General features: G+C 45.5%; 1 protein-coding gene across 1 annotated transcript in view; it reads right to left on the bottom strand.

The window, feature by feature from the left end:
* The window catches only part of PAPPA (pappalysin 1), a 266,669-nt gene that overhangs the window by 100,541 nt on the left and 140,189 nt on the right, over positions 1-25,939 (bottom strand). Inside the window, exon 10 of the mRNA XM_024996354.2 lies at positions 9,958-10,151. Coding sequence (XP_024852122.1) covers positions 9,958-10,151 — 194 coding nt within the window. The remainder of the gene's footprint in view (positions 1-9,957; positions 10,152-25,939) is intronic.

Raw genomic sequence — 25,939 nt, 5'->3', positions numbered from 1 at the left:
CCCCTTCCACCAGCTGGATGTATGGGTCCAGTTTGGAAAAGGTCTCGGGGCGGGCAGGAGCCCCCCGGGGCAGACTTTGCCGGACCACCCTGGCACAGAAGCTTGCCCCTCAGCATGGGTACCTGTCATGTGCCTCTCTCAGTCCATTTCTCCCTGAAAAATGAACACGCTACAAATATATCCTGGCACATGGATCTGGCCAAAGAATTAGGTGAGTTTTAAAAAATATGTGTTTGGGGTGGTGAAGAGGGTAGAAAGCTCTTTTTGGTCTGGTTCTATAGATAACGGGCTTCCCACGTGGCACAGGGGTAAAAAACCCTCCTACCAGTGCAGGAGACACAAGAGACATGCATTTGATCCCTGCTTTGGGAAGATCCCCTGGAGAAGGAAATGGCAACCCACTAATCCACTTCAGTATTCTTGCCTGAGAAATTTCACGGACAGAGGAGCCTGGCGGGCTATAGTCCATGGGGTCGCAGAGTCAGACACAACTGAGAGACTGAGCATGCAGCTTCTATAGACTGTCTAGGTTAATTTTTAAAAGTAAGGATGTTGGGGTGGAGAGTGGGAGGCAAGGGGGTTGCAAAACAAACAAATGAACACACACACACCCCAGAAGGAAAATGCTGTGCACATCTGACATCCAACCTCCTCAGACCCCCATCCTTTGGGCCTGGCTTGAGAAAGTTTACTTCCAGACTTGGAGAAACGAGCATGTGGTTTTGGGGACAGAATCCAATACCGCCGAAGCCGCGGGCTCAGCAAGCTCGACTGGCTGCTGCTTCCTAAGCGTATTATGGTCTCGGAGAGCGAACGCTGTTTACATATTTGACATGTTTCTTGGGTACAGGACATGAAACTAAATTACACAGCAAAGACCATGCTGGCTAAACACCGATGCCCCCACTTAAAAGAACAATGATAATTTTAAAAAATAAAAAGAAGAGAAAATGAAAGGCAAGGATGGAGTTGGGTCTTGAGGGAGCCTGAGTAGACGGCAAGGAAGGAGGGAAGGGGTCTGGTCCTGAAGGGAGGAGGAGAGAGGGACGATGTGGAGAATACAGACAGCAAGATGGGAGAGGGGTGGGCTGAGAGGTGCAAGAAAGACAAAGGCCTCGGGATCGCAGGAGGGGCTGTGGTGTGAACTGGCCCGGCCGCGTCTGCTCTCCGCAGAGAGCCAGTGGAAGCCGCCCCAAACCACAAAGCCTGGCTTGTTCTTGGGCTGCAAGACAGGAGTCGACTGGCAAGCGAGAGCCTTCTCTGCTCCATGAAGCACCTTCCTGGTAACCCGTGCGTGTCTGCTGCACAGGCCAGCACTCCCTTCCCCGTCAAAGCATGTGTCTCTAACAATAACTCCACGTGCCTGCATACCACAGCGGTTTGCCCAAGTTTTTCTTTCCTTCTTAGAAGTACCTGTGTCAGGGTTCCCTGTCCTCCAAGGACAACACAGATGACTTGAGGATAGTGGTTGAACTCTTCATCTCAGCCTCGACTCCCTGCTGAAAAGGATGTTCTAGACATAGTGAAAGATTGAAGGCCAGAGGCGAAGGGGACGGCAGAGGATGAGATGGTTGGTGGCATCTCCGACTCCACGGACATGAGTTTGAGCAAGCTCCGTGGGTTGGTGACGGACAGGGAAGCCTAGTGTGCTGCAGTCCATGGGGTCGCAAAGAGTTGGACACGACTGAATGGAGATATAGTAGGTTCACAATAAGACTATAGTGGGTTTTGAATCCAAATATCAGAATTGCTTTCTAACAGATAGGGATTGAGGGGTTTAGGGAAGTTATTTCATCACAGCTGAATCTTGAGTGAAATAAGACCAAGCGACTCTCAAAGTCTCTCTCTGCTTAGATTTCCGTAGTCCTAAAGAGTGTTTCTTTAAAAATAACAACACAGAACACAATATTTCCTCACTGGATCCCTCAGTTGCTAAAACTCCATGGACAGAAAGAAGCACTTCTTTAAAAAGGTTTTAGCTGCTAGCAGAAGGGAAACTACATATGTGGATCACCTGTCTTGTCCTTGATCAACGCCTGCCATAGGAATGCTGTCACTCCTGTTTATAGATTGGGTACAGGCAAGGAGAACCGGCTTGCTTGGAGGGACAGAGTTGGTCACGGGTGACCCTGGAATCAGAAGCCAGGTTGAGCTGATCCTAAACCTCATTTTTTTCCTATAAAACTCTCATCACTCAAAGTTGGGAAGGCACAGTCGTAGTGTCTAGCATTTATAGGTTTGAATAAAGCTTGAAACAGTGAATGACTTAAGAAGGGAGCAAAGAAGAGAGGTGGAGGAGAGTCTGGTGGAGACCCTCACTGGAGTCATGAAAAATTTGATAGATTTAAAGCCCGCCCCCCGCCCCACCAACCCACGTTTCCATGTCAAGTCCAGGATGTTATAGCCACCAGGGCAAGGGGGTCCTTTCTGATGCAGGAACTGGCTTTTAGTCTTCTGGAGGGATTTTGGGTGCCCCACAACAATGGGACAGACTGTAACAGGCCATAGGATTAGCTGTTTTGTCTCCTTAGATGACTCACACATGTGCTCTTGAAAAATTACTCAGAAACCACCAGAAGAAAGCAGATCCCTTGGGTACTTGGGAAAACTGCTTGGAATCCTCTCTGACATTTTGGCGCATCCCCTTGGCCTCCCGCTTCTCCCACCACCAGCGGATGCTGTCGCATTTCACCAGTGAGAAGACATGAAGGGACACGTCTCAGCAGGGACCTCAGCACTGGGTACTGAGCCCACAGTTGCCGCCCCCCACCCCAGCCCTTTGCCAATACAAGCATCAGCAGAGAATGGCTCATCCATGCAAAATGTCGACATGGGGCTGTTTCAATGCAATACCAGTAGCTGGTGCAAGAAGAGAAAGAAGTAGAAGAAAGTGTGGCATGGGCAAGACCGTCCACCTCCCGCACGCACGGAAGGCAGCTCTTCATTTTGAGACGAGAAGCAAAACCTCTGAGTTTCATAAGGTGCTTCAAACTCCTCTTTCAGGCGGTGCTCCTAGAGGTCAGTCCTCATCCTCAAATAAGCATCTGACCTGTTGGTGCCCAGCTCAGAACCTCAGAGAAGCTCCTCATTGCACTTGCAATAAAGTGTAGGGACTTCCCTTGTCCAGTGGTTAAGACTCTACGTGCCCAGGGCAGGGGGCCTGAGTGCAATCCCTGACCGGGGAGCTAGATCCTCCAGCCACTGAGAGTCTGTGTGCACAACTAAAGACCCCATATGTCCCAGTAACGACCCAAGATCCTGGGTGCCACAACTGAGACCTCGAGCAGCCCATAAACAAATGGTGAAGTCTAAATTTCAAGCATCTGAAGGCAGTTCCCACACCACTTTCAGAGCCCATCTCTCTTGACATCCCCTGGATCTCATTTTTTACTTCCCCCTGAATTTCTTATTGACCTTTTGTTGGACGCCTGTCTCCCTGTCTCTCTGTCTCTCTGACGTGATCTTCCTTTCAACACCCTTCTACTACCCCAGATTAGCCTTCCAGTTACAGCTCGGTGATCACACGCAGAGGAAATATTCACCCACCCTCCCCTTGGCTCCTCGGTCCCAGCACGTCCTACCCTGCACCATGGGTGCCAGTGGAAAGATCTCTTGCCCTTATGTCAGAGAGCCCAGTGGATTTCTGCTCCCTTCCTCTGGACACAAGGACGCAGGAGGCGCAGATGAATGGTCCTTGCATTCTGGGCCTACGACTCGGTGGCGGCAGGGAGCGCGCGTCTCTTGCGATTCCCTTACCGACATCTCAAGGCTTCTCAGGTACAGCACGTGCTTTCGTGACAGACCTGCGAATGGAGCGGTCTCCCCTTCCACCTACAACTGTCCTGCTGGTGTTTTCCTTCACGTTCTTTCCCACAACCCATTAATAATTAGCCACGGAGCCAAAAATCTACACTCAGGGTTCAGCGATTTGAAACATTTCCTGAGCTTCTCCCATATTTTCATAAACGTGTTTTAAGTGACTTTCTGGAAAGGGCAACACTTAACCTGAAAGAATGACTGCCCCTAGGTCGAGATGTTGGTGGCATGGCAGAAACAGTGGGGCCATACTGGGGGTCCTGGGGAGGGGGGTTCCCACTTTCCTCGAGACCCTTGAATGCACCCTAGGCAAGAAAACACGCAAACGGCAGGCTTCCGCGTCTGTTCTCCTGTGTCAGCCACGGAAGCGGGCATGAGCTGACTTGTCCTGCACCCAGGCTCCTGTGACGAACCCCGCAACCGGAATCCTGGTTCTGCCATGGTCTCTTAGAAGGGTGTGCCCCCCAAACTAGTCAGTCCCTCGGCTCTCAGAGCCTTACTGTCCCAATCTGTTAGATGAGAGCAGCAATTCCTACTTTTGCAGTAGCTTAAGTCGGATTCAAGGAATTTGATGCGGAGCCTAGCTGAACTTGGAAAATATTATTTTTATAATTTGTCCAGGACCTTCTGAAAGTGGGCAAAGGACTTTTCCATCCCTACACGCTGGCTTCCATCCCTGCTGGCTGAGTAAGCTGATAGCAGTGCGGTTTCTTCCTCAGGGAAACTCCCTCTGAATCTCAGACTCTTGGGTCTTGGCTGCTATTTCTAGCTGGACACACCCCTCCCATGGAATAGTGAGCACTGTAAGGGCTACGAAAGGACCAGCGCTTCTCCGGAGTTTTGCAAAGTGCCTGCTCTAGCCCTGAGTGTGCAGGAAACATTTGTGAATGCAACTCTGCTTATTCACAAAACCAAACGCTGACTGAGCTTCTGTGCTGCATGGCTCACTGGAATGAGGGTGCAGAGAGGAGGCCTGACACGAACCGAAGACGGAATTAACACGCACTACCTGATACATGGGAAATGAACAAAACAACCACCTCGACAAACAGTGCTAAACTTTTTCTCCACATTCACTCCCTTAATCCCCACCAAACAGATGCCACCATACTCTCTTTCCAGAAGAGAAAGCTGAGGTTCCTGGAGGAATAACGGGCTCAAAATTCCCAAATAAAAAGAAAAGCTATGAGGGCAGGGCCACCTCTGCACGACTTCCACTTGACCCCACGGATGTCTGTGTTTTCTACCTGCTTACATTCCTCAGGGCAGGATCCCTTCATATGTCCATTTAGTCAACTCCATCAAGACAAATTGTGATTTGTATTTTAATAGAGGCACACCATGTTCTGGATATGATAAGGAACAGGTAATAGCGATTCTCAGTGAGGTGGCAAAGGATCGATATGTCTAATCATGGGTCAGTGGATGCAAAGTTAGAATCAGTCACAAAGGAAGGCGAGATGCCCAGGGCTTCCTGTGTGACCACCAGCTCAGCCTGAGTGCCTTGTGATGGCAGCTTACTGCATCACAGGCACTCCATCTCATTGCAGATAGTGCTCGTTCTAAGCAAGGTTGTCTTTACTGTGGCTCTGAAACTACAGCCCTGGAAATGCTTAGTTTAAATGTTGCCCTCAAAGGATCAACCAAGTAAATTGGTTGGTTGACTGCAGGTCCATAATCCCTGGGAGAGCACTGTGCATTCCGATAGCCTTTGCATCTCCACCACCTCCTGTGCGGGAGGAGGAAGGGGACTGTTTGGACAGGAGGAACCTGGCTTGGGTAGAAATGCAGTGGGGGGCGGGGGGGTGCAGGATGAAGGAATCTCTGCAGCTCACTTTGGCAGCCTGTGGTGTAAAGCACCGGAGAAATGTGAGACCTGGAAACCAAATGAGAACAAGACGGGATCTTTGCAAACACTTAAACCAAACTGTGCTGAGTTTCCCAGAAGAGAGATAACTCTGTACTTTCAACTTGTTCCATTTTTGTTCTGTCTCAGGGACCTTTTGAATTCCAGCAGGGCTGGGAAGGTGCACAGCCAAAACATCCCAAGAATGTCTCTTGTTATAGGATGTTCAGCCCGATGCGCACAGCCAGGGAGGTGTGATGCTTCTGATAACATTTGGATATTAGACTCGATGTTCGGGCGGAGGAGCTTAGTGCTAACCAAATTTGGGCATCTTATTTGAGGGGGATGGACAAGCAAGACTGGGGACTTTGAGAACTGCAGCATTCACGCAAAAATGGAAATGAAAATTTTAATCATTTTCTAGACTCATCTAACACAGAGAGGGTGCTGTCTCCGCAGTAGCCACAGTGACAGCCTGGTGGTGATACCATCCAACCATGTCATCCTCCGTCGCCCCCTTCTCCTCCTGCCCTCAATCTTTCCCAGCATCACGGTCTTTTCCAATGAGTTGGCTCTTCGCATCAGGTGGCCAAAGAATTGGAGCTTCAGCTTCAGCATCAATCCTTCCAATGAATATTCAGGGTTGATTTCCTTCAGAATTGACTGGTTTGATCTCCTTGCTGTCCAAGAGACTCTCAAGAGTCTTCTCCAGCACCATAGTTTGAAAGCATCAGTTCTTTGGTGCTCAGCCTTCCTGATGGTCCAACTCTCACATACCTACAAAACTACCGGAAAAACCATAGCTTTGACTAGATGGACCTTTGTCAGCAAAGTGATTTCTCTGCTTTGTAATCTGCTGTCTAGGTTTGTCATAGCTTTCCTTCCAAGGAGCATGCATCTTTTACTTCATGGCTGAAGTCACTGTCTGCAGTGACTGTTGGAGCCCAAGGAAATAAAATCGGTCACTGCTTCCGCTTTATCCCTTCCATTTGTCATGAATTAATGAGATCGGATGCTATGATCTTAAGCTTTTTGAATGTTGAGTTTTCAGCCAGCTTTTTCACTCTCCTCTTTTACCCTCATCAAGGGGCTTTTTAGTTCCTCCTCAAGCACCTCATGGAGTGTGCATGGCACCACCAACACAAAGATCTATCCATCATGGCTCTTTCCACCTGATTCACAGTGACATTTTTCAGGAACCCGGCTACACCCAGTTCCTGAACAAGACCACACATTCACACACTCCCAGTATCGTCTTCCAGGAGAACCTTTCCATCCTAAATTTCCCACTATGGGCTGTGTGACCTTGGGGAAACCACTCCACGTCTCAGTTTCTCCAAGGTAAGTAGTAATTCTTCCCTTGAAGAATGGCAAGGGGGTTGGGGCCCAGCTCCATGGCTGGTGGACCTCGACAACCACTGGTTCCCTCCCCACTCTCCTCCCTGTGCTTCGGGATCACTGTCTGGACCTGGGCTGCTGGATCTGCAAGGCCTGTTCCTGGAGGATGCTCGCGTGTGTGTGCCTGTCTGAGTGTGTGTAAAACAGACAGAGAGAGAGAGGAGGAGGAGGAAAGTGGAGGAGGAATGCATAATTGGGTTAAGGGAAGGGAAGGTGCTCACAGTGCACCTAAGAAGCCCACAGCCCCCTCTCTCAGGCCATCAGCCTCTTGCCTGGAGGCCCTGACAGGGTGAAAATTAACCACCAGCCTCCTCTAGTCACCGCGCAGTGTGATGACGGCCACGGCCACACTTCCTCCTCTTCTCTGCTCTCAGGAGGGAGCCGTGTCTACACTCCAGGAAGAGGCTCGACGCAGTCACGCAGGCTGTGCGTGTGGTGTCTGCGTGTGTGCATGTTGGCCCACGCACAATGGGGTTGGTGTGGGAATGGCTTCCAGGCACTCGCTTTGAGACAGGGAATCGGGGGGACTTTTGTTCTGCCGGCCCCCAGACCCCCTGTCCAGCCCTGCACCAGGCGGCATACACCTCCCCACCCCTGACCCTGTATCCTCCAGTGAGCTGATCTCATTATGGCAAATTTAGTTACAGCTGAAGTCTCCTTGTAACAAAGATTATGTCCAAGCCCAGAGTAATGGAACCTAGTCGATTTCATTAAAATAAAATTGGTTACAATGAATAATTCAATAGGATGATTTTGTTTCCTCATCTCCTCTTTGTAGATCGAAGAGCGAGTATTTATAATGATTTTTTAAAATTGGATTGTTGTTTAGGAAGAGATAATCACCCATGATTCCTGACAGCACCCCCCCTTCCCAGACTGGAATAATTGCCGGGGCGAAGTCTCTTTTCAAATGCTAAGACTGGAAAATTCTTTCTCTCCTTTTCTCACATTAGTAGCAATAACCTTTGGTGGTTTTTAAGCACAGCTGTTACCTCAACACTTGGTCATGTGAGATTCTGAGTGCGTTAATAATACCCTTGTTTGAATGATGTTTTTAAAACATTTCTAGAGGCTGGATGGCAGTGTTGCATCTGCAATGCCTGGTTCTATCACTGGCCAGCCCTGTTGTTCCTAAAGCAGGGCACTCCTCATGAGAAAGGTAGCAATGTGAGTGTTTTCTACAATTAATTAAACACACATCGCTTGAACTCCTGGTCTTATCTAAATCTGTGCTTGAAGATGGGGAACAAAGTAAATAAAACCTTAAAACTCTTTTCACAAAATTAGCAGCCTAAGGGGGAAGCCAGACATGGAAACAGGTAATTGGAGTTCAGAGCATGGGTGTCACCCAAAATGAACCCAGCAAGTACAGAGGGGGCAGAATGAGCGTAGGCAAGCATTCATTCATTCATGCACCCAGCTAGCACTGCACACACAAACATTAGGGAATACCTCGCTTACGTTTCTTTCCATCCTCCTCAGAAACAGAGACAAACGAGTACATACAGAATCTGATGCAGGTAAACACAATCGGATAAGTGAACAAATGATCAAATAAACACTGTAAGCGAGGTTAGATTCCTTTGTACCTCTTCCAGTGATTTTCCCTGGGCCCCAGAAGAAGGTCCCATGTCTCTTTCATCTAGAAACCAGGCCCCTCCACCCTCGCCTCACCCCTCCACCGACCATGAGTCAGAGAAGCAATGTTAGAGAGGAATGGGGAGAAATAATGGCTCTCCTGCAAGGCCAGGAGGGAGGCCGGCCTCTGAAACGGCCGTGGGGCGGGGCGGTAGGAAGCACGGGCGTGTCTCTGGGAAACGGGAGTCTTGGAAGAAGGCAGGTGCACATGGAGCAGGATAATTGGAAAGGGGACTCTGGGGACAGCAGGGCCATCCCTAGAATGACAGAAGCTCTGGTGGCCCCAATGCTCTCCCTCCCTCGACTAAGCTGATAGTCCCTTGGGGAAGAACCCTGGGACATAAATAGTGCATTCGGGAATGAGGAATGAGTCACAGCTTTTGAGTGTTGGGAAGGTCCTTGGAGATCACCAGTTCAACTACTCTCTAATTTTAAGATGGGGAAAATGGGGCCCGGAGAAGTGGGAAGACTAGTCCAAAGCCACACAGCGCATTCATGATGGAGATACCATATTCATGAAAGCGTGCTGGAGGAGTACGTGACTTGACACCCTCCCCTGTCAAAAGTGAGACTCTCCCTGAGAATTTGTTCTTATACCATTGAATGCCAGTGGTATATCCAAAGGGGAGTGCTTTCCCCAAATATGACTTCTAGTAGGAGACTCAGGACAGTCATTACCCCTACTGTGCTAATGTTCCTTGCCCTTAAAAACTCCAAATCCAATTGCTGACAAACAAGTCTCGTGAGACCTCAGAATGACATTTGGCTGTTGGCAGCAACATGGATGGATCTAGAGATCATCGTACGCTGTCTAGGTTTGTCAAAGCTTTCCAGGAGGTCAAATCAGTCACTCCTAAAGGAAATCAACCCTGAATATTCATTGGAAGGACTGATGCGGAAGCTCCAATACTTTGGCCACCTGATGTCATGAGCTGACTCATTGGAAAAGACCCTAATGCTGGGAAAGGTTGAAGGCAAAAGGAGAAGAGGGCAACAGAGGATGAGATGGTTGGATGGGATCACTGACTCAATGGATATGAATTCAAACAAACTGTGGGAAATAGTGAAAGTCAGGGAAGCCTGGAGTGCTGTAGTCCACAGGATTGCAAAGAGTCGGACACGACTTAGTGACTGAACCACAACAGAGGCATGGTCAAGTGGCCGTGTCCAACGACACTGCCTTTGTGATGGGCAACCTTGAGGGGCAGAGCAGCGATTTAGAATGTCTGCAGGAAGTGTCGCGCACGCTGGGCGCCTACCTGGGACGCTGCTGGTTGGCCGATGATGACCCAGCCTGGGCACTGCTGGTCTTGGTGGGACACCGTAGCATTGGATGCCCACTGATCCAGGAACCCCTGGGGTGTGTAGACACCACAGTCCTTGATGCTGGTTTTTTGTTCAAACTCCTCACATACCCCATCACCATCATGGAAATAGCACCGGCTGGGCTCATCTGCAGGAGACAGACATAGAAGGGACAGACAGATCAGTGTTTGTTCTTTGGCCCTGGCTGCCACCAGCAGTTATGGAATCAGATACACAGAACCATCAGCACGGTCAAGCCCACCACTGATGGTCACCACTGACTGTTATTCAGGCTGTGAGTCACTGAGGGTCACCATTGACTGCTATTTACAATGGAGATCTTGCCATAGGAGGCAACACTGGTGAACGTGGAGGACATCACACGAAGGTCAAACACCATATGATCCCACTTACATGACGCATATAAAACAAAGGCGCAGAAGGAGAGAGTAGAATGGGGGCTGACAGGGGCTGGAAGGAGCGGGGGTTGAGATTTCAAATCCACTGTTCAAACGGTATAAAGCTTTGTTAAGCAAGATGAAGAAGTTTTAGCGACCTGAGGTTCAGCACTGTGACGATAGATTAAAAAAAGCTGTATGTACACTTACAATTTAAGAGGGTAGATCTTGTATTATGTGATTTTTACTACATAACACACACACGCACATTAACAAAGACTTCCACCTTCATACCTCTTGTGAGCCCCACAGTAACCTTGTGAGAAAGATATTATTTAAAGTATTGGTTTAGTCTTCTCGATTGGGAAACCGAAATCCTGCAAGTCTTAAATAACTTGCCCAAGGTCATGAAATGTGTTCATGCCGGATCCTGATTTTAAACTCGGGCTTTCACTGTCCAAGTTCTAGGTACATTATCTGCCACCGCAGCACTTCGTAGTCTTAAACTGACCATTTTGACTATTTAACTGTAAATAGGATTACAGTCTGACATAGAGTGAACTGTTATATGAGAGCCTCTGGCTTCAGTCCCAGGTCTGCAACTAAATTGCTCTGTTCCTTTAGACAAATCTCTTTCCCTCTTCTGGGCTCAATCATCATTGAAGGGGGTGAAACTGCTGAAACGCCAGGAGCCCTTCCTGTCTAAGGTGCTATCTTCTAGATATTTGCTGGATATCTTAGGGATTTCAGTTAAAGGCCAAGTGAGTTCTCAAGCTCCTATGTAACTCAAATCATAGCCAGGAGTTCTGCTTGGGACAGTTTAAAGCTGCAGCTGGCTGCAATGACACTCACTGAGCTGCAAGAACAAAACTCAAGGGAAGCAGAGTCAGCTGGATGCCTTCTTTCTTTTTTTTAATTTTTTTAATTTTTAATTTTTATTGGGCTATAGTCAATCCAGTGGGAAAGACCCTGATGCTGGGAAAGATTGAGGGCAGGAGGAGAAGGGGACGACAGAGGATGAGATGGTTGATGGCATCACCGACTCAATGGACATGAGTTTGAGCAAACTCTGGGAGATAGTGAGGGACCGGGAAGCCTGGCACGCTGCAGTCCATGGGATCACAGAGTCAGACGTGACCTAACAACTAAACAACATGGTCGATTAACAGTGCTGTGATAGTTTCAGGTGAACAGCTACACATACACATGGAGAGCTGGATGCCTTCTAAGCAGGTAGGACCTGCACAGCACACGCTTCTTGGTGTTTCAGAATAGAATAATACAAGGAGAAATCTGGAGGCACCTGTCCAAAAGCAATCATCTCGCCCATCTTTTGGGCAAGATGAATGCCAGGTACACTTTCCCAATTCCTCTAGGAAAGCTAAGTACTCCCTCCTGTGTGGGTTCCTATTTTACAAAGATCCCCATCATAATCCGCCTGCAATTTGCCTGAATCCTCCTGCAATGCAGGACACCTGGGTTCAATCCCTGGATTGGGAAGATCCTCTGGCAAAGGGAAAGGCTACCCACTCCAGTATTCTGGCCTGGAGAATTCCATAGACATTATAGTCCATGGGGTCACAAAAAGTTGGACACGACTGAGCGACTTTCACTTCACTTCACCTTAATACTCAACCCGTGTATTACCATCACATTCTCATGCAGCAGCTCCTTCAAATAGTACACTTGGAGAGTGAGAGAGAATGTTAGTGTAAATTCTACCCAAGCAAGGGGCACCTATCCTGAGAAAATCTAAATATCGCAGAACCTGTGGTCACCCTGAGAATGCTGCTTGATCTAGGACATTCTTCCCTGATTCACTCTGAAAGAATAGCGAGTGAAGCCTCATTTAAAACCAGGGTTTGGTTTCTGCCCCTCGTACTCAGGAGAGGTGTGTGTGTGTTAGTTGCTCAGTCGTGTCTGACTCTTTGTTACTCCCTAGACTGCGGCCTGCCAGTTTCCTCTGTCCATGGGATTTCTCAGGCAAGAATACTGGAATGGGCTGCCATTCCCTTCTCCAGGAGATCTTCTCAACCCAGGGATCGAACCCAGTTCTCCTGCACTTCAAGCAGATTCTTTACTGTCTGAGCCACCAGGGAAACTCATATTAGGTATGTAACTTTGCACAATCAGCTTCACTTCTCACCCTCTGGCTTCCCATCTTTTAGTACAGAAACCAGCAAGGACAACCTCTCAAGATAGCCACACAACTTTCATAAGAAATGGACATAAACACACAGTGTATATCTTAAAATAATGGTCAAGAGAGAAAATACTCTTCTCGTAAGGGTTTAATTTATTCCTAAGTGGCTGAATTGAATCAGCTTGTAAAATCAGTATTCATTTGAAACACTTTCAAGAGGCATTACCCCAAATGGAAAGAGCCTGGGTCAAGTAGAAATAAGCCTTGAATTTCTGTGATGCTGACTATCTGAAAAAAGGAATCATTGAATTCAGGGGCAGCAGAATTTTTGAGCCCCTTCCAAGCTCCAAAATCCCTTGTTTATTTCTGCAAACAGTTTACATGGTGAAATACTATCAAAAGAGCCAGAATAAATCAATCCATTATAATTCAATTATTTAAGGATGAGTTTGAGCCAGCTGAGGACTCCAGTGACCAGTAGCATGCCTGGCAGTTCAAGTACAGAAAGAATACAGGCTCAGCACTTCTCAGTAGCTCCAACCTCTTGGTGAATGTGGCCAACTCACATATAATAAAACTCACCCTGATCTGAGAGTGACAAGTCATCCATCCAGACTTTACTCTTTAGCAACCCAATAAAGGGAACTGCATAGGGCATAGGTTTTGGGCATCAGGCAAAGCTAGGTTCAAGACTCTTGAGAGTCCCTTGACAGCAAGGACATCAAACTAGTCAATCCCGAAGGAAATCAACTCTGAATATTCATTGGAGGAATTGATACTGAAGCTCCAATACTTTGGCCACCTGATGTGAAGAGCCTACTCACTGGAAAAGACCCTGGTGCTGGGAAAGATTGAAGGCAAGAGCAAAAGGGGATGACAGAGGATGAGATGGTTGGATGGCATCATCAACTCAATAGACATGAGTTTGAGGAATCTCTGGGAGATAGTGAAGGACAGGGAAGCCTGGTGTGCTGCAGTCCATGGGGTCACAAAGAGTCAGACATGACTTTGCAATTGAACAACAACAAAGCTAGCTTCAAGTGCTAACTCTGCCATGCATAAGTGCCACAGGGCTTAAATAACCTAACCTCTCTGAACTTCATTTCCCTCATTCAAAAAGAATGGATAATAATCTCTATCCAGCGTTATTGCAAAGGTTTCATGTGATGAGGTGTACCATCCCAGTCCCTTCACCCATTTTATTGAACGGAAAACTGAAAACCATAGCAGGAAAGAGGTAAGGCATTTGCCTCCAGACAACAGAGCCAGTTGGTGGAGGACTAGAAGCAGGAGCCTGGACTTTCTATATCAAGCAGAGAGATCTTCCGCTGCACATCTTATCTACAGGATCATGAAGGCACACCCCCTTGAGGATAAGGTCCTGAGGTTGTCTGACTCTTGGTACCACCTCCCTTCTCCTCTAATATGAAGACAAATAGGGTGAGATTATGATGGTAAGATTGCACATGATCTGCTTTCTAGGGTACATTGATTTATTTCCTCAAAGAGACCGCAGAGTGGCAGGAATTGGAGCTAGAGTCGAGTTCTTATGAAGGCTGGTTCCTTCCTGATTATGTGGAAGACCTCAATCTGTCTGTCTGCTTAGAGCTAGTGCATCCTGCAGGCTCTGGAGGAGAGGCAGAGGCAGACACAGGTAGGGCAATAGGCACTTAGATAGGCAGTGGTCCGTAGCAGGAGGATAGTAGATAGATAGATAGGCAAGGGGAGCGTTTAAAGAGAGAGAGGAAATGAGGCTAAAGAGGGGAGGAAGAGAGAGAGGGAGAGATGGGGGAGAGGGAGGGACGGGGGAGGGAGGAGGGGAGAGAGAAATGGACTTGTTTTCCCCAAGATTCTGCTGACAAAGCTACTGAGAGTCCCTTTTTTTGAATAACATCCCTGCACTCTGCTATGCAGTTTCTCTTGCTATGAGCATCCCAGGGGCCCTTCAGCTGCGTCTGCCAGTCTTCATCTAGGGAATTCTCTCTCCCTCTCTACTCCCATGCCCCCAGCGCCGAAGAAAGCAGGGTGAGGAATGGAATACAAATGTGCGGGCCAGGAAAAACAAAGGCAGCAAGAAAACAATCAAACAAAACCCGCCTTCCTGCTTTCATGACCCCAATTTCCTCAGTGCTTCTTGAATGCTTTCTGAGGGGAGCTGAGCAGGTTGCAGAGGAAAAGAGTTTGAAGTCAATACCAAGGTCAAATGATCGCCCTGCCCCTCTGTCTTCTCCAGTAGTAGCTACTACGTGGCATTGGTAATAATGCATCCCATCGTGAGGGATATTCTGAAAACAAATACTTGCTGAATGAATGAATGAGGAAAATTCAGTACCCTCAATGCAACCCTCTTGTTCCCATATAGTTGAGGCTCTGTACACCGTGAAGTGTTTCTTTCGACTGGGGTTCGGGGTGAAGGGATGGGAGCAGTGACTTGCTTACAGTGGAATTCCAGTGGGCAGTCTGATTACTCCATTTCACCCCATCTTCCCGTGACATCAGGGAACTCTCCACTTCAGATTCCCTTCCCTTCATGCAGTGCCAGACTTAGGAATCTGCTCTAGCCAGCTAGGAGACTTGAGGTAGGTGGGGAGACACTGCCAACTCTGTCTTCCCTGGCTGAGTTTTCAATTGCCAGGGGTGAGCTCAGCTCCAGGGGCCCACAGATGGACGCTCTGTAAGTGGACAGACACAGCTGATGCTGCTTCTCACTGACTTAATTTTCAATTCCCATCAGTCTGGAGCATCAAGATGAACTCCCTTGCCTCTGCTTCCCTGAAGCATGTCTGAAGGACACTATTTGGGATAAGCAGGACTGTCATACCTAATGGAAACCTTAACAAGCCAGGTCTCAGACAAATGAGACAAATTTACTTTTAAGTATAAGCAAAGGCTATTATCTGAACTATTGTTAAAAGCTCTCATCCTTGAAGTCAGAAACACTGGATTCAAGCCCCTTATCTGTCCCTGATTCCTGGGTGAGCATGGGCTTGGTATTTCACCTCCCTGTGCCTCAGTTTCCCCATATGGAAAATGAAAACAGGATTACCTTTTAGACTGCCTAGACAAAGTGCTGGGTGTACTCAAACAGCATAATAGACACCAATGGAAAGTGATGCGAGTCTTAAAGGCACAGGGCTTATTCTTAACCATGATGATACTGGGGTGAGGTAGGGGTTGGAGAAGTCTTCTTAATTAGAAATCTGATATCCAGTCACTAAGTCGTGTCCTACTCTTTTCGACCCCATGGACTGCAGCATGCCAGGCTCCCCTGTCCTTCACTATCTCTCGGAGTTTGCTCAAATTTCTGAAATGTCTACTTTTCATTTACACAGCCCTAGATCCTAGGGCATCTTCAGGAATAGAAATGATTGAAGAGAGTGCATGGGCTATTTTCAATTTAAATAGCCAGAAACGAAGTAAACCAAAACAAACGAGAAAGGGTGGGGAAGTAATAACCTAAGGAAAAAGAAAATAATTACTTAGAACTATTTCAATCCAGTTGGAGAATGTTAATTAACTTAGCTTGATTAGAAACTTTGGTAATTTGTTATACCAGTAGAATCCTTGAGATTCCCACAGAACTTACAGACTAGTGGTAAACACAAGTAAAGCACTTAAAACATAAAACGTGATTGAAAAATGGCCTATGATCATGGTGATCATGATGCTGATGATTCTGGAGCCGAAAGCAATTATGTCATTTTATGTATGGGAAAACTGAGGCTCATAAAGTTGAAGTCATTTTCTGAAGGCTTCAGAAAAAATTTCCGGGAGATACAAGACTAGAACATTAGTTCTTAAACCCGTGATACAATTCCTTTTCTACTGTACCATGCCACCTTATTATATCAAGTTTTCAGTATATAATTATGGCAACCAAAGGGTATCTTTATCCAAGTTCACTATCACTTTTGAGAATCTCTGGTTTCAGTTTTCATAATAGCCCCTGGTACCGGCTAAGTATACTAAGTCTGAAGCTATTGGGATTACTAAGTCAACAGTCCAATAAGGAAAAAAACAAAAACAAAAAAAACTACCTACAGATGGAGAAATGAGAGCTACAAGCAATAGGAGATAGATGACAGATTTGACTTAGGCCTCAGTGAAGACACAGGGATTTGAATGCACACCTTTTTTGGTGGCCTGCCTTCCAAACTCCAAACGATGGGTAGATTTACCTGTCTTTCTCAACTTCCCGTCTCTGAAGATGGGTCAGCTTTTGAGAAATTAGCATCTGTTTCTATTTCCAGCTGAGGGAACAGGATTGGCATCAGGATATTCTCTGTCAGTCCAATGATGACTATTTTTTCAACACCAGAAAAAATAGTACTTTCTTTTTTAAGTTCAGCTGTTTGTTTAGGGATGGGTCCAACCACAACAAGCTTCATGCCACATAACAATTCATCCAAACAACAACAAAAAGAGACCAAAAAATGCACAGTCTTTGTGTCCAAATAATATCTTCTTGGAATGGGGGAAATTGGATGGAGTACTTAACCCCCAAAGGTTTATAAAGGGGAAGCTTGAGATGAGCTGGTGGCTATCCTGGCAAATGTTTCCTCTGGAACAGAAATATCTGGACTTTACGTTGCCTATATTTTAAAGACTTTAAGTCAAACCCACATCGCTGACCTCACTTCATTCTATTCAAACCAAGGTTTGTTCTTAACTTCCACCACCAGATCAGCCTGTTCTGAGTACAAAAATCAGGGTGGTGAAGGGCTTCTAAAGAACCATGAACCCGCTAACAAGCTTCAGATGCTGATTAGGTCTACTGAATCTGGGGAGCTTAAGTGAGTTTCTGGTTCCTTTCAGGGTTGGCCATCTACCAAAGTAGGCCAGAAATCCCTTTCTGCGTTTCCCTGTGACAACCAGGCACCAATGAGCAAATCTAAAGTGCTAAGAAAAGAAGAGTGAATCTGGGTGGGGTCTCCAGTGATCATTCCGCCTCCACGGTCACAGAGAGCATCTTCCAAGGGACCACTCACCCCTTACAACCCTCTCACCGTGGCTTCAGGTCTTCCTCGCTTCAACACCTTCTCACAAAGCAGCCTATAGTGATTCATCTTGAATGTAAATCTGATCCAGTTTGAAATTCTCAACTGACTCCTGCAAAATCTGAGCCTCCCCATCTAGTGCTCAAGTTCTTTTGTTATCCAGCTCCAACCTCCCATCTACTCTCATTTCCAACCACACCTCTACTGCAGAAGCATAGAGTTCCTCTACAGAACTCACACCTCAGAGTTGCCCACTCCCCGCTTATTTCCTTAGCATAAAAGGCTAGTCCCTGCCTACAAGTCTTCTGTCAAGATCTAAGTCTAGCATCTTCAGCTCCATGAAGCCGCATGTCACTCTTCTGCATCACTGCTGCCCAACAATAACTATTTCACTCTGTTCCTAGAGTTATGATTCTCTAGTTCCAAACCAGCAAAGCAGGATATTGCCTAGGCAAATTTTTAATTAAAAAAGTAAGCAATGTACATTTAAAACTTTTTAAAAATAAATAAAATCCCCCTTTGGTCACATTTCCCTTCCCATGATTCATAATGACATTGACTGAGGACTACCTAAACTTGCATTTTCCACTTTCTCTCTGACAATTCACTCTTCAGTTCTCTCCCGTCTAGCTTCTGAACTCACCTCCCTCCCTCACACACACACACACACACACACACACACACACACACACACACAGAAAGCGGTCTTGTCAAGATTGCCACCGACTCAACGTTGCCAAAACCAACTACAATATCCAACAGTTCTGAAACATGAAGAAGTCATCCATTCCTTCCTTCCCGAAGCATTTCCCCCTGGATTCCATGACATCAAGCATACCAGTCCTCCTCTAGCTGTCAGACGTTCCCACACAGACTCATCTGCTGTCTCTGCTTCCCTCTGCTAAATGCTGCCAGTTTTCAGGGCAAGGTCTTGGGCTCCCTTTTCCTATCTGTCTACATTGTCTCATCTAGTCCCAATATTTACATAAAAATTTAAAGTATTGATGCACCAATGACTCAAACATCTCTTTAGATATGACCTCTGAGTCCCAGCCTCCTGCAATGACATCTCTACTTAAATACCTATTTAAAGTCATCAGTAAACCACATGTCTAAAACACGAGTAATGGTTTCTTCCCAAATTTCTTTTTTCCCCATCTTAGTAAATGATAACATTGCCCGACAATGGCCAAACTAAAAATCTTCTGAGTCATCTCTCCTGTTTTTTTTCCATCCACCCTCTAATACCACATACAGTTCATGAACACATCCTGTAGATTCTTTTGTCTCAGGATATTCCAAAAAGATCCACTTCTGTCCAATCACCAACACCCTTAATCCAAGCCACCATCACTATGGCATCACTTATTTATTTAACCAGTTTCTCTTCCGTGTCTGCTTCCCTGTTTTCCCTCCTCCAGAACACAGCTAGAGGGGTCTTCTAACAACATAAACCACATCAGGCCACTCTCCACTAAAACTTTTCAGTGGCTTCCCATGTCACATAGAACAAAATGCCAAGACTGTATCCCAGCCAAGTCACCACTTCATCTAGCCATTTTCTACTATTATCCTTCTTGTTTATTACCTTCCATTCATTAACCCCCCCATCCATCCATTCATCCAGATATTCATCCATTCCTCTATCCTAATATGTATCCATCCATTCAGATATTCATCCATCTATCCATCCATATATCCAATCATTCAACAAGTATCTGTTCCTTAAATAAGCCAAACTTGCTAGTGTTCAGAAAACTCAAACTTGCTATTTCCTTTACTGGGAATACTTTTCCCACCATGGCTTTTCTCAGGAGGGGAAGTTTCTTTTTATCACTTAGGGATTCTTTTCATCGCTTAGGGCTCAGTTCACACACGACTTCCTCTAATAACAACTCTGCCTTCTTACAGTAAGTTCACATCTTATCCCTCCATCCCCATTAGAATGCAGCACACAATCTTATTTCTTCACAGCATTAGTCACTATCTAAAAATAAAGTATATTTATTATTGTTCCCCGCCTTCTAGATGACACAAGTTTCTTGGAAGACTATCTCAACATGTGCCTCTTTCTGTAGGATCAAGAAAACCACCTCCCCATATTATATAATTGATATTTAAGGACAAATGAATGAATGAATGAGTGAATATGCATAACTCTTGGATTGTGAGATATTTCTGGGCTGGCCCTGGTCACGCTTCTTTTTGCACCTCTAATTCTTAGAACAATGCCAGCCTCGGAGCAGGTACTCAGCAAATTATGAATTAACAACGTTTTCTTAGTGTTTCAGAATCTCTGTTACTGACTGTAATGAAGAAGTCTCAAACCTGATTTGAATCTGTTCTGCAGACTGTACTATAGAAAGATTTTTTAGGAAAATGTTAATTAGAGTGATATCATATTATAAACCAAGCATATATTAAGGAGGGAAATCCAATTCTATCTAAATCATCCCATATTATTTTTTTCCCATGAGACTTCCTGCCTCACCATCTGTCCTATATATTGTTTTATTTTCTTTCTTGACTGAATCTGCAAAGAAATGGAATATCTGGATAGAAAAGGTGGTGCCTACTAAGCAGAAATTTAATAAAGAGATTTGATGGGCTTATGAATTGGAACTTGAAGATACATTTACATCAGTTTGAATTTAGTATAGTTTTTTTTTAAATGGCCTAAAAAGATTGTAATCAAAGATAGTGATCCTAATAAATAACAATACATCCCACAGAGAAGGCTGTTCAAAGCCCTGAATGATTTTCAGCTGAGTCTCTTTTGGGTTTCAATGCTATCTCATAAATGAAAGAAGGGGTAAAATTTAGCACTGCCATGAATGACACAGTGATCGTGAAATAGGACAGACATTCTAAGCGCAGACAGAAGAGGGATGAGACCCAGGACCTGAAGGCCTTTAAAAGTATGAACAGGAAATGACAAAATGAGATTTGTTTTGGATGATATAAGCTAATAATAAATGCAGAAAAACAATCTGAAGTATTCATATGCAGAGAGTCTGCAAAAAAAAAAAAAGGTAACAGAAAAGAAAGATGATAAAAGATAGCAAAGCACAAGCAAAAGAGACACAGATATAAAGAACAGACTTTTGGGCTCTGTGGGAGAAGGTGAGGGTGGAATGATTTGAGAGAATAGCATTGAAACATGTATATTACCATATGTGAAATAGATCACCAGTCCAAGTTCGATGCGTGAAACAGGGCACTCAAAGCCGGTGCCCTGGGACAACCCAGAGGGATGGGATGGGGAGGGAGGTTGGCGGGGGATTCAGGATGGCGGCCACATGTACACCCGTGGCTGATTCATGTCAATGTATGGCAAAAACCACTACAATATTGTAAAGTAATTAGCCTCCAATTAAAATTAAAAAGTTAATTTTTTTAATGAATAAAAAAATAAAAACAGGGAGAGTAGTAAAAACAACAACAAAAAGATAGCAAAATACAAATGAAGTGTCAGTGGTTTCAATGTGATCTCATCAGTCCAACAAAAGGTGGGGGGCCGGGGGGAAAGAGGAGAGGAAGGGAGAGGGAGAGAGAGAAGAAACGAAAAAAGAAAGAAAGAGGGCACTTCCTCATGATCAGCAGACTGGTCAAGAGAACTGAAATCTAAAATCAGTTCAGTTGCTCAGTTGTGTCTGACTCTTTGCAACCCCATGGACTGCAGCACGCAGGCCTCCCTGTCCATCACCAACTCCCAGAGCTTACTAAAACTCATGCCCATTGAGTCGGTGAAGCCATCCAACCATCTCCTTCTCTGTCGGCCCCTTCTCCTCCTGCCTTCAATCTTTCCCAGCATAAGGGCCTTTTCCAATGAGTCAGTTCTTAGCATCAGGTGGCCAAACTACTGGAGTTTCAGATGTCCACTAATATACCCATGACTTTGACCATGGCATTTCCCTTTGAGCTGCAGTTTCCCTTTGAGTGAAAAAGAGTTAAATCAGTTTTATGATTCCCTTCAACTAAGTCACTGTAAAATGTATTTGCTTCTTGATTTTTTTTAACTTTCTTTTAATTATTAAATCCACTCTTCAGTCTGAAGATGGGGAAGCATGTTCAACAAAACTAAAACTAAGAAGAGTGCAGAAGAGCTCTCCGAAGAACGTGGAAGAAACTGTGTAACAAAAAGTATATGGAAGAGGAGCCGGAAACCAAAATTTGAAGCTCAGCTTTGTCACCAGATTATTGATTCATGGGGTCGCAAAGAGTCGGACACGACTGAGCGACTGAACTGAACTGAACTGAATGTACATCCTCATTGTGGGCTCCATTCTTTTTGTTTATTAAAAATGACAATATTACTTTTTCTACCCATTACAGAAAGTGGTTGTAATGATCAGATAAAATAGTGTTATGGAAAATACTCAACCATGGTGTTGTTTCTACATTTTATTATCACAGGTACAATCTAGAACTCATCTCCCAAAGCATTACATGGCTTTTCCAATTCATCATGTCAGTCTGCCCTCAACCATCACCTGCCTAATGAGGACTTCTCTAATCATGCTAACTTCACTCCAGTTTCTCTCCTCCACTGGTCTATTTTATTTTCTACATAACACTACACTGCTTCTTCAAAGTTTATTAATGACCATTGTATTCTCTCCAAAACAAAATGGTCACTCCATGAGAGCAGGAACAAACGCTATTTTGCCCACTTCTGCATTACAATTTCAGAATACAGAAGACAATTATGAACTGTTGGCTGAATGAATGAATAAAGGTTTAACACTGCAAAAGTCTTTTGAAATTATCGAGTCTACATGCTTTGTTTTGCAAATACAGCAACCGAGTTTCAGAAAGTTTAAGTAACTCTCCTTGAATGCTGCACAGTTCATTATTACAGGCCAAGAGTTCTGATTGGCTAACTAAGGTTCATTATGTAACTACTGGGGATATGCAATATCAAACAGAAATTGATTTGGACTGTGAGAAATCCATGCATGTGACCCTAAAGCAAAACAATGCCAATAAAAGTCGGCAGGTGCGCACGTGCACATCTACTCTTCAATCCAGCAAAACAAGCAGCCCGTCAGTCTTCCAAGGCATCCTCAAGAGGCCAGAGAAGAGGGACTTTCAGACACGTCTAGGCTAACAGTAGCTGAGGAACTGAAGGGACCACGTGAAGCTAAGCTGTCACCCTAGTCTGGCACAAATCGGGACTAGGGTGAACACAGCGTGTTAAGCTCTTGGTAGGGTTCCGATGCATTAAGCTGGAGTGTCAAAAATGGATCCCTTCCACCCTGAGCCCTGGTTGGCTGAGCCAGCCTTGAAGACTGTCCTCTTGCCATATGATTGAGATAAGACCAAGAAGATGAGACGTTTAAACCACAGCTTGCTTAATCTCCAGGTTAGGACACGCGCTGCAGTGCTCTGAGAAACAGAAGCGCAGTCAAGGGGCAGAACGGCACTCAGGTAAGTTTTCTTTACCTTGCATGATGAGTGGGCCACTCATGTTATGTTAACTTGAATCTACATGTTTCATGTGTATCATTGAACTGTATTTTGTTTTTCTAGAAACATGTATATATATTTTTGTCTCTTTCCTCCCAATAAGGAAAGAAGAGGGGGAAGAAGGAAGGAAAGATGGGAAGAAGAGATGGAAGGAGGAAGAAAGAAAGAAAAGGAGGGCCATTGGTCCTCAATCTTAAGAGCTAACTTGGAATATTTGAAAATATCAATCAAAACCCCTGTTGTTTTTGATCAGAGATGACAGATAATGGTCAGCATAACTATTCATGCTCAAAGAAAGTTTCAAAGAGTAGGAGTCACCCTGGGATCCGTTTCTACCAACTGGAGAAGGTGTTGGCCCAAACAAGAATGTGAGATTGCAGATTACCTTACTGACAAAAAGGTAGTAAGATTCCAGAACAGAGGTCAGAGAAGCCCCATCTGGTCCTAGAGATGGCTGGACAGCCCCAGTTCTGGACCACTGACTTGATGAACCAGGACACAGTCAGTGGATGGGGCCCAAGGCAGGCGTCATCAGGAAGCAGTGCTCACACAGGTAAGATGCTTAAATCTGAAGGAGAGGAGGCTCAGAGGGGACACAGCAGAAAACTCTTCCAACAAATTGCAGGTGGTTTGAGAATAAAATTGGCTACCTCAGAAGGCACTGAGACAGAGGCTTGATAACAGCTGATGAGGCATAACCTGGTTCCAGTCTGCATCTGCGGCCTTCTTTCTAGTGTACTGTAGTTTCAGCTCTAGGCAGGCTGAGACCATGGCCATCTCCTAAATGGGCCAGATTCCCTTTGCTCTCCCCACTCCCTGCCGTGCAGAAGCCCACCCACCCCCCGCCCAAATTCCTAACCCTGCTTGTTTTTGTTATTAGTCTCCATTCTGTATCCATATTTAACCAGACATTTCTCTGGAAAATCTCTCCAGCAATCCACTCAGGATTCCTCAACTTCTCTAATTAAAATAATAGCTATCATGCAGGAGGAGAAGACAGCGACCGAGGATGAGATGATCGGATGGCATCCTTGACTCAATGGACATGAGTTTCAGCAAACTCTGGGAGATAGTGAAGGACAGGGAAGCCTGGCATGCTGCAGTCCATGGGGTCGCAAAGAGTTGGACAAAACTTAACAACTGTACAACAACAAACCATGCAGCTGTAAGCTATTCTATAGAGAATGAATAAACAATAAGAACTTATAGTACAGAGAACTGTATTCAATATCCTATGGTAAACCATAACGGAAAAGAACATTAAAAAGAATGTGTATCTATATGTGTGTGTGGGTATAACCAAATCACTTTGCTGTGCAGTAGAAATTAATACAACATTGTAAATCAACTACACTTCAGTAAAAACAAGTAGAAAATGACAGCCACCATGCAGTAAGAGTATTTGCTAAGTGAATGACATACTTAGATGTTTTTAAATATGCAACGTCATTTAATCCTAGAAGAGCCCTTGGTGCAATTATTATCCCCGTTTAACAGACAAGGAAATTGATGTGCAGAAAGGTTAAGGCATTACCTAAGGTTTTAAGGCTCAAACCCTGATTAGCGTGATTCCAAAATCCATACCCTCCCATCCGCCCCTGCTGCCCAGTTCCCGTCTTTTGTGTGGATGTGAGTGCTGAGGAGGAGCTAATGAGCCAAGCTGATCTGATTCTCTCTGAGATGCCCTGCAATTCTGTGGTACTTGGGGGCTCAGGGGTCTCACGGAGCTGCGGTCACATCCCCGCTCTCCACTAATTAGCTGGGTGTTGATCAGCAGCGTGCTTCATCTCGGATTCCCAGTTTCTTCTTTGGCAGTTGGTGAAATAATGACTCTTCCCAGACGTTAGGAGGATAAAAATGAGAAGCTGTATAGAAAATGCATAGCATGCGCCTAGCATGCAAAAAGATTCTGCAAGGTTCTGCGAAGGATCACGAGCCTCCCCTTCCCTAAAGGAAACAATCTGTCTCTGCTGCTTTCTGCCAGTTAAACTGTACCAGCTTGGTAACTCATATTTTGGTTAAACCTTAAAAAAATTTTTTTAAGGGGAATCTGAGTTTTTGTTGGCAAGGGATTGAACAGGCGTGGGCCCAGCCTCCGGGCCCACAGTCCATTAGGGAATTTACGAGGGGAGATGGGGGACCATCAACTCAAGTACTCCCTTCAGAGGCAGTACTTACAAAGCCATCAATTTCCTTAACAAAGACCATTGGCTTAAATGCCCCTTAAACCAGCGTTATTTACACAGTTTCTCTACTTCCCTTTGAATTCTCTGCCTTGGGGGGGGGAGGTGGCCTACCTGCAGTCCTTTCCAGCTACTAGTTAATTAGGCTCCCTCCCAGAAAGGAAGCTAGTGGAAGCTGGGACTTGGTTTTTGAAAAGCAGCTCAATTCGGAGGTTATCAGAGAGTTCACACGAGCTACTGGACTGCCCGCTGCTTCTGCTGACGTTCTAAAACGTGTGGACCTCATCAGAGTTATGACCACAGTTGGCATTGTGAGATAGCAGAGGAGTGACCATTCCAGCCGTCCCAGCTTTGCAGGGAAGGTATAATAAAACTCCAAGAACATTCCTGGCAAACGCTGCCATGGTGCTTTCTAGCTCTGTGGCCTGTCAGCCTTGCAAACCTGCCGTTTTCATAGATGAAGAAACTGAAGTGAACCCTCACCCCTTTTTTTGTGGGAGAACTGGAATTTGAACCAAGCAACCCAGCTATGGAGCCTGAGCACAGAACCTCCATCCTAAGCTCCTCAGACTGAGATGTCTGGCCTGAGATGATAGCTGGGAAGTGGAGAGGCTGTGAGTCCAACTAAGGTTTGTCTGACTCTAAAGACCAACAAAGTTCTACCACAGTTTGTTGCCTCAGGAATAAAAATGTCTCTTAAGAAATATATCCTCCCTTCACTCATTTCTCCTATATTTACTGAGCTG

Source organism: Bos taurus, chromosome 8, assembly GCF_002263795.3.
Source record: "Bos taurus isolate L1 Dominette 01449 registration number 42190680 breed Hereford chromosome 8, ARS-UCD2.0, whole genome shotgun sequence".
NCBI lineage: Eukaryota > Metazoa > Chordata > Mammalia > Artiodactyla > Bovidae > Bos > Bos taurus.
This window is presented reverse-complemented; position numbering and strand designations above follow the sequence as displayed.